The 8,212-nt window shown below is 32.8% G+C and overlaps 1 protein-coding gene, 1 long non-coding RNA gene and 1 other non-coding gene across 4 annotated transcripts in view; 1 reads left to right on the plus strand and 2 right to left on the minus strand.

The window, feature by feature from the left end:
* LOC111458488 overlaps positions 1-2,806 on the minus strand; it is a 3,627-nt gene extending 821 nt beyond the window's left edge. Inside the window, exon 1 of the long non-coding RNA XR_002713129.1 lies at positions 124-2,806. This is a non-coding gene — a long non-coding RNA (uncharacterized LOC111458488). The remainder of the gene's footprint in view (positions 1-123) is intronic.
* Positions 2,807-2,855: 49 nt separating this feature from the next.
* On the minus strand, positions 2,856-2,927 carry TRNAD-GUC. The gene has a single exon. It is a non-coding gene; the product is annotated as a tRNA-Asp (tRNA).
* Positions 2,928-4,674: 1,747 nt separating this feature from the next.
* On the plus strand, positions 4,675-6,894 carry LOC111458487 (protein CRABS CLAW-like). Of its 2 annotated transcripts, none has more exons than XM_023101195.1 (7): positions 4,675-4,814; positions 5,180-5,311; positions 5,392-5,503; positions 6,298-6,346; positions 6,444-6,519; positions 6,593-6,649; positions 6,742-6,894. In XM_023101195.1, exons 1-7 carry the CDS (start codon positions 4,719-4,721, stop codon positions 6,745-6,747), a joined length of 528 nt encoding a protein of 175 aa, XP_022956963.1. In that variant the 5' UTR covers positions 4,675-4,718; the 3' UTR covers positions 6,748-6,894. The 2 variants fall into 2 exon arrangements, with proteins under 2 accessions (XP_022956963.1, XP_022956962.1); XM_023101194.1 differs by having other exon boundaries at positions 6,593-6,661; positions 6,742-6,884.
* The last annotated feature ends 1,318 nt before the right edge of the window (positions 6,895-8,212 follow it).

Here is an 8,212-nt window from a genome sequence, read left to right on the forward strand (position 1 = left end):
AAAAAAAAAAAAAAAAAAAAAAGCTACATAAAAAGGGGAAGAGAAGAATATTTGGTTATGATTTTATTCTGCTACAAGGAATTCTGTTCATTTTACCATAAACACATTGAGTTGGTCTCTTACATTGAAAAAGAATCCTCTGCACTAGATTTGGTGCACGCCACTCTCTTCTTGCTAGTCTATATCTCTGCATACAGCTATTTATTGTCAACTCAGACTGATCAGGTCTGAACATGAGTGATAATAAATGCAAATCCGGATACAAGTTCACACAATTCTATTAAGCTGAGTTGATAGAGATGGAGAAAGGGTATTGATTAGCAACTGGGTCTCTAAAGGTACATGTATCTACGTACCAATACCTCCTCTCCTCTGCTTGGTTGACATGCTTGATTTACCTTACCAAATTTTGAACCATACAATTGGCAAGTAGAGCGCCTCAATGGTCCCAATCAATTTCTCTGATAATCAATATGTGAATGCTATCTGAAACATCAGAATCTGAATTGGATGATAAAAAAAAGATGCCATATGGCGGTGTCCTACAGCGGAAATAATGAGCATCCTCCAATGTTCTTCAGGACACTTGTATTTGTTGCGTCCAAGATGCATTGACATATTCCCTCAGACTAAAGTTGATGACAGCCGACAGGTTCCTTTTTCCAACTAAACTAATGGAAAGAATAGTTGAGAAAACTGAAATGTTTGAAGTAGAGAAACTTCAAATCAGTTCATGCTTTGAAATATCCCCAAAACAAACAAGAAGTCTTTTAGATTCTAGTTAACACAAAACGAAGATCATCTTAACCATTTGAATGACTCAAGACATAGTTCCAAAAATAACATCCATTTCCGTATCTCAGGCCTGTTTAATGTTTAGCACAAAGGAACTAAATTGCATTTGAGATTTGCATGTGTGCATTTCCCTCACGATACCAAGGGCACAAATGGGAACTTATTCCTTTCTAGTTCCCTTTGTTCCTTTCTACATTTTTTTTTTTAACAAGAGACATCGGTTCTAACTAATATGGTCGGAGTTATAAAAGAAGAGAAAAGTCCCCAATGAAAGTAGCAAATAAAAAACTGCACCAAGAATAATTAATTACAAAATAGTTGACCAAAAATAAGCTACAAAATTTGACAAGGCCCGCAGATGCACCTTTTTCCTTTTCTTTATTATCTTATCGAGGGGATGTGGCCGAATTTCCGGAGCAAATCCTTTCCTCTATTCATCAAGAGAGTTCTGCCGTGTTTTCTAACCCTTTGCCCACAGATAAATGTATGATATTATCCTTAGTAGCATTGTCAAACCCAGTTCATACAATTTCTAAAAAGGGTGTTCAAACAGTAGAGACTAAAAAGGCAAGTGATATTGACTCCCTACACTTTGACAACAAAGAACATACCATATTGGATGAAACAACATTACGGGGCCACCTTTGGATTACTTGTCCTGTGTTAATTCCTCTGAGGAATAGGTCCATCTCGCCTCAATAACTCAAACCCTATTTCTTATTGGTATTTCTTTCCTGATTTCCTTTTAAGTGGATATTTGAATACCAAATATGGCTTTTAATAATCGATCTTCCAATACAAACGATGACTTTATGCCATTTGAGGCATTAACTTAGCTACCAAAGACATTAAGTCTCATCCCCAAAAATCTCATTGTTGATTTGAATCATTGAATGCTTAATTTCTCATATAGATAATTCTTAATGCAATGGATCATGTGAGTTTCAATACATTTGACATGAACCACAATGAACCAGCTTGGTGGTCGAAGAGAGTAAAAGTCACGGGTTGAGACTTTAAATGTTGTCTACCTAAGATGTCAAGTATTTGTTTAGTTTTTCAACGCCAAATGTCTGTTCACTACCGCAGTTGTCCTTCGATATTGCTGCAGTGCACATAAGTTGACTCCAACATTCATGATTATCCAATCAAAATTGCATTTGACATGACAAAGACTAACTTCACTTCACACCCCACTTCAAAACTATAGGCTCACACCTTCAACACGTCAAGATTAGCTCAGAAACTTATCACTACCTCATCAATATATCAAATAGAGAAGTGAAGGAATAAAATGGTTGACTCCACACCTCCAAATTCACCCCAAACACAGATTAAATAATTCCTCAGATTAGTTAACTCCCGAAGCTAAACAACTCAAGATTAAATAACTTCACTTCTTGCTCCAAACGCCCCCTCAATGGATTAAGGCCATCCCTTCCCAATCCTAACTTGAATCTCAATTATTGCATTCTTTTGAGTAACTTTCTGTAGTCATATCGAGCCACGTGGGAAAACAAAATTCTTTTCGCTAGGACCAGGCGACCGTGTCAGAAAGTAAAGAATAGAGTTCCAAACAGAACCGATTCACGGTACCAATATGCATCACATGCTTTATACTTGAAGAGATAACAGTTAATTAAAAGCAAGCAACAAGAAGATCTCTAATAGAGAAGAGCAACACTAGAACATTATCAACACAAACATGAGATCAATAATTGAAAACTAAATCGAAAGATGCAGGGTAAAGGAAAATCAAACTCTAAGCGGTTCCACTGCTTCTAATGCCTCCACAGCGCTCCCCTGCTTTATCATCGACTGAAAATGAAATGATTGGAATCGGTGGAGAATGAGGTTCAAATAGGGTTTGGTCCATTCGAGTCTTTAGCAAAGACAGAGAGATGTATCGAACAAGAAGGGTGAACACAAAAATTACGAATCCTTCAATTCTGGATTCATATTGTTCCCTCCATTCGTTAATTATGGCGCGGGGTTTTCTTTTTTCTTTTTCCTTTTTTTTTTGGAGAAAGAAAGAAAAAAAAAAAAGGCAAAAACATTAGCGCCGTTGCCGGGGATCGAACCCGGGTCACCCGCGTGACAGGCGGGAATACTTACCACTATACTACAACGACCAGATGTTTACAATATCTGCCTAAAGATTATATTTCTTTAGAAAGTTTCGTTAATAATATCTCTCAAACTTTTTTAAAAACACATTTAAACATTTTTTAAATAAATCAAAAATACATTCACCATTAGGATGTTTTAAAAATATGCATGAATTTCCAAAAATAACGAAAAGAATCTATAAGGTGTTGATAAACGATTTTCGTCTATATATTGACGGTAAAGATTTTTTTAAACATTTTTTTATAAAGATAAAGGGTGTTAATGCTACTTTCAAAATTTTACGAGTATTTTTTAAACATAGTTTTAACGATAAAGGTATTTTTGAATTCTTAAAAGAAAATTGAAGAGAATTCATGTTTTTCATTCATTTTTTTTTTAAGGTGAAGATATTATTAAAAAATTTATAAATTTATAAATATATATATATTTATTTATTTATTACTTCAGCCTATATATAATTATAAAAGGACTAAAAAATCCAAAGACTACTAACATTATAGGGAAAATGTGATACTTTGACTGATTTGACATCAAAGTTGTAGCAGTTTGACTTACAAGAATGTGGGCAGGCATAGAACATGCCTATTGAACAAACTCATTAAATTTTAAAAAAATAAATAAATAATAATAAAAAGTTTTTTTTTTTTTTAATTTTCCTTTAAAATTCAAATACTCCCTTACATCCCAATTTCTTTTCATCGTCATTCTTAGAAATCAGATAGAAAGATTTGTTCCTAAGCATAGTTAGATGGTCTCACCATTATTATTGTCATATTGATTTCAAATAAAAGCCTCTTCGATAAGCGTTTGGATTTTTTCCTCAAAACAATTAGATTATAGAAATTTTAAGATTAGGGTTTCAAATCTTCACTCGATATCTCCTTCACACGTTAGCACACCAATACATATATCCATCTCGTTGTCCTTCATTTTCACTTTCTATCTTCGTAGCCATCACTTTCACCTTGGGCTCCCAACTTTTTCCCTTCCCCTTCCATCTTTAATCGTTCATCTCATCGTCCTGACCCCCTCGTCTCCTTCCACCTTCAACTATCCATCTCATTTAATCCATCGCTCACTTGTCCCAATCCTCTATAATAGTCTCTCAGCCCTCAACATAGTAGTCTATATCTTTAGTCATCACTAACAACCAGGTTATTCTCTCTACTAGGGTTAATCAAGTTGGAGAATGGATCAGTTTGAAAGGACACTCCTAACTCAACTCTCGTAGGTGACAATCAGTTACATCCTAATCTTGGATTCACGCTCCAAAACACCCATCATCCGAAAGCGATCAATGTCAAATCAAAAGATTCTCAAAAATGGGTACAAAGTTTGAGGTGACAATAGATCTAACGGGGCATTGTGTAAAAACGTTACAAAACAAAACCATGCAGAATGAAGTGGTTTGTAGTGGAAGAAGTTTGAAGGAATCTGGTGGGCAAAGGCAAAGGCAAAAGAGAAACACGCATTGATACTTACATACCCTAGCCAAGGACATTACCAAGTACAATTATACAAGTATAGAAAGGTGAAGATTTGAAGTGGAAGAATGGTATTATTACCATGTTTGGCAACTAGGAATGGACGTATCATTCATGGCAATGCCTTGTTTAAAAAACAACCTGCGTGCTTTTAGCCCTTTTCTTTATCAAGGTTCCATTTTTAGCATTGCACCCACAAAAGCAGCCCTTCCTCAACAGACCCACTTCTCATCTCTTCATTATGCTAAAACCCTTGCCTTAGCTCAACCAAACCTTCCTTGCCCACAATTCTCCTTCTCTCAAACATTAATGAGCAGCTCCCAAGACAAATCCTCCATGGATTTGGTTCAACCAAATGACCATCTTTGTTATGTCAAATGCAACTTTTGCAACACTCTTCTCGCGGTAACCTTCTCTCGTCTTTACTCAATTGAGTATACGTGTTCATGGCTTTCCTTTTGATGATCGTGTCTTTTATTTATATACCCATGATTTTTTCTTCAATTAGCTAACATAGGACTCTAACAATCCTCCCCGAGCCTCTATGACTGAACATCCGTGGTAAAACCCTATTAGATTACCAATGTGTTCTAGAGAAAAGGGGTTGTCTGGATAGTGCTAGACGGATAGATAACTCAATCCTAGTTTGCTCGAGAAGAGTATTGTTGGAGTCCATTAGCGTGAGGACTTTTGGAGAAACCAAAAGAAAAACCACAAGCTAAATTTGAGTTTGATGGCTAAATATGGTTGGATTTTGTTGGGTTTGGAAGGTTGGGATACCATGCAGACGTTTGTTGGAGACAGTGACAGTGAAATGTGGTAATTGTAGTAATCTGTCGTTTTTGAGCACAAGACCACCTTTACAAGGCCAACGCATTGATCATCATCCTCTCACTTTTCAGGTGACCTCCACAAATAGTTAGAGTGATATTGATAATTTTTCAATGATCAAACTAATTGATATTCATCTTGTTACAATCAGCCTCAGGTTGGCTTCTCTTATGATACTCGAAAGGGTGCATCGATATCGTCTACATCGTCGTCATCGTCTTCAATGCCAAATGAACCTCCCTCTCCAAATTTTGTTGTCAAACGTATGTTTTACTGTTCTATTACTAATTCAAGTTGTTCTTAATATAATCCATCCAAGATTAAATTTTTATTCATGAATCTTAAAGAAAATATTTGAGTTCATTGTTAAATTTCAAAAACAAAAATAAGATTTTAAATAGACTAGGATGAATAAAAAAAGAATAAAAAAATATATTTCAATTTTTATTGTATCTCAAAAATACCCATAAACTTTTAAAAATACTAGTTTTAAATTAAAACAATTAATACTTTCTTTAAATTTTTAATGTGTTTCAAAAACACCCTAGAAGTTTCAAACAAATCAAGTAATTAGATAACCATCTTTCGATTTTTTAAAAATTCAAAAATACATTCACCGTTAGTACAACGTTTAAAAAATATTCATAAACTTTTCAAAAATCCTTAAAACGTTTATAGATAATTTAAAAGATGTCGATAGACGATTTTCATTAATATATTAACCGTAAGAATATTTTAAATTTTTTATAATAAAGATAAAGTTGGTTAATGTTATTTTTATTATTTTGTAAACATATTACTATCCTTAAATTTAAATTTATTTTTGAACTCTTTAAAAAACTTGAAAGGTATATGTGAGTTTTAAAAGCTCAGGAGTATTTAAACTATTAAAATACTATCGATTTCCATTCAAAATGAATGACGGACATTTTTCTTTTTTTTTTTGAAAGTTTAAGGATATTATTGAAAAGTTTAACCGTATTTTTTGAAACAAAGAAGTAATTAAAACATCGAAAGTGTTCTTATTTTATTTTTATTTTATTTTATTTTTTTGCAGCTCCGGAGAAGAAACACAGACTCCCATCAGCTTACAATTGTTTCATGAAGTAAGAACAGTTCATTGATTAAGCAGAAAAGGAATAAAAAAAAAAAAAAAAAAAAAAAATTGTTAGTAGTCTTCTTGACAATATATTGTTGTGTTAGGGAGGAGATTCAACGCATCAAAGCTGCCAACCCAGAAATCCCACATCGAGAAGCATTCAGTGCCGCAGCAAAAAACGTAATTTATTATTATTTTTTCTAATCATTTATTTTCTTAATTCCTTCGAAATAAGTTAACGTTGTCACAACAGTGGGCAAGGTACATTCCAAATTCCGCAGCTGGGTCGGTTTCTGGGACTCCCAACGACGTAAGAAAAAGGGTATTATTGTACTTTTACATAAATAAAGCAACTATTTTTGTAGTTCATATTTAAGGTTCTTAGGGTTTTCAAACTTGCAGGAATGATACGGTTTAGAGCACTGGAAGAATCGGACATATCAAATGGCTGTCTGCTCTAGGGTTTCATGATCTTAAGATTCGCCATGTCTTTATTTATTTATTTTTCTCGCATTTCATGTTTTTCTTTATGCCACCTTTCATTTTCCGTTGGATGTGGATTAAAACCTATATTATTTTCTAATATAATCAATGCTAATATTTTCCATCGACCTAATTTATTTATTTAAATATATATACAATGTTAACATGTTACAACTCTTCGAGTGTGATAATTTGGTGATCTTTTAGCCTCTTTTTTCTAAAATTAAATCAAATAATTATGAATAGTGGATAAATAAATTTTTTTTAAAAAAAATTAAAAAGGTTGAGTGTTGGGTTGGGATTAGGCTGTGAAAAAATTCTATTAATCCAACCAACCCAAACTTTTAGAATCTAAAAAAAATCTTCAATCCAAATTGTCTCTTACCATTTTTCCTAGGAAAATTTTTTACTTTAAAAAGAAATTTTCAAACGGACGGTTAACGATGGGTCTGATGGGTGTATCCCCGATGCAAAACAAATTTTAAATTTTCAATGTTAATTTTAATTATTTAATAAAATTCTCGATCTATCGTTAAAAAATATTATCTAGCATTCACTTCATTATAAAAGATATATATGATATAAAATTAATAAAATTTAAGAGTAAACAATATTAAAACCTTTTTTGGGTTGAAGTTGATGAATTTTAGTAAAATTATCCCATAATTAATTTTTGCATTCAATTATTATTATTATTATTTTTTTGTAAATTTTTATTTAATTAGAATTATGGAGTTTATAAAGATTCTTACACCATTTTCTATTAAAAATAGTGAAAATCAAACTGATGTTATTTTAAGTTTGTATCCAATTTAATGAAATTAAAAGCGATAATCCTCGATTTGTCTAATAATTAGTTTATTTTTATTTTATTTTTTTTTATTTCAAAAAATAAAAATAAAAGCGCTTTCAGGCTCCGACCATTATCACGCATGATTGTACCGTTGGGCTTTACATGAAGCCCAATAGTGTGCTAGATATTATTAAAAAAAATAGATATAGAGAAAATACCAAAATAAATGGTAAAACAAACCATGGTTAAATTAAAAAAAGAATTTAGGAAGTGATGGGAGTGACAAAAAAGTGACAAACGACAACAAAAATGATGTCAACCGAAAAGACAGATATGAAATAAATTTGAGATTCACCAAACACCTAATTACTTCAGATTTATGTCATTTCAATGTTGCAATAGTCGTAGGACCCAATAGAACGAAAAATGAAAAGAAAATTGGACGGGAAGTATCACAATCTTATAATTAGGAACTAATATATAGTTTTGAATGTAAATAAGGGTTTTATGATAAAGTTTGGGAATGAAGAAGGGTTGGACCCTCCACCCACTAAAAGCATATAATATATACAAAGAGAGAGGGGGGGGGGGGGGGGG

This window comes from Cucurbita moschata, unplaced genomic scaffold (genome assembly GCF_002738365.1).
Source record: "Cucurbita moschata cultivar Rifu unplaced genomic scaffold, Cmos_1.0 Cmo_Scf00021, whole genome shotgun sequence".
Taxonomy (NCBI): domain Eukaryota; kingdom Viridiplantae; phylum Streptophyta; class Magnoliopsida; order Cucurbitales; family Cucurbitaceae; genus Cucurbita; species Cucurbita moschata.

Coding starts and splice junctions, on each gene's coding strand:
- LOC111458487 (XM_023101194.1), top strand. CDS start 4,719: ATGAGCAGCTCCCAAGACAAATCCTCCATGGATTTGGTTCAACCAAAT. Junction 6,347..6,443: donor GCTTACAATTGTTTCATGAA/GTAAGAACAGTT, acceptor TTGTTGTGTTAG/GGAGGAGATTCAACGCATCA. Junction 6,520..6,592: donor TCAGTGCCGCAGCAAAAAAC/GTAATTTATTAT, acceptor TTGTCACAACAG/TGGGCAAGGTACATTCCAAA.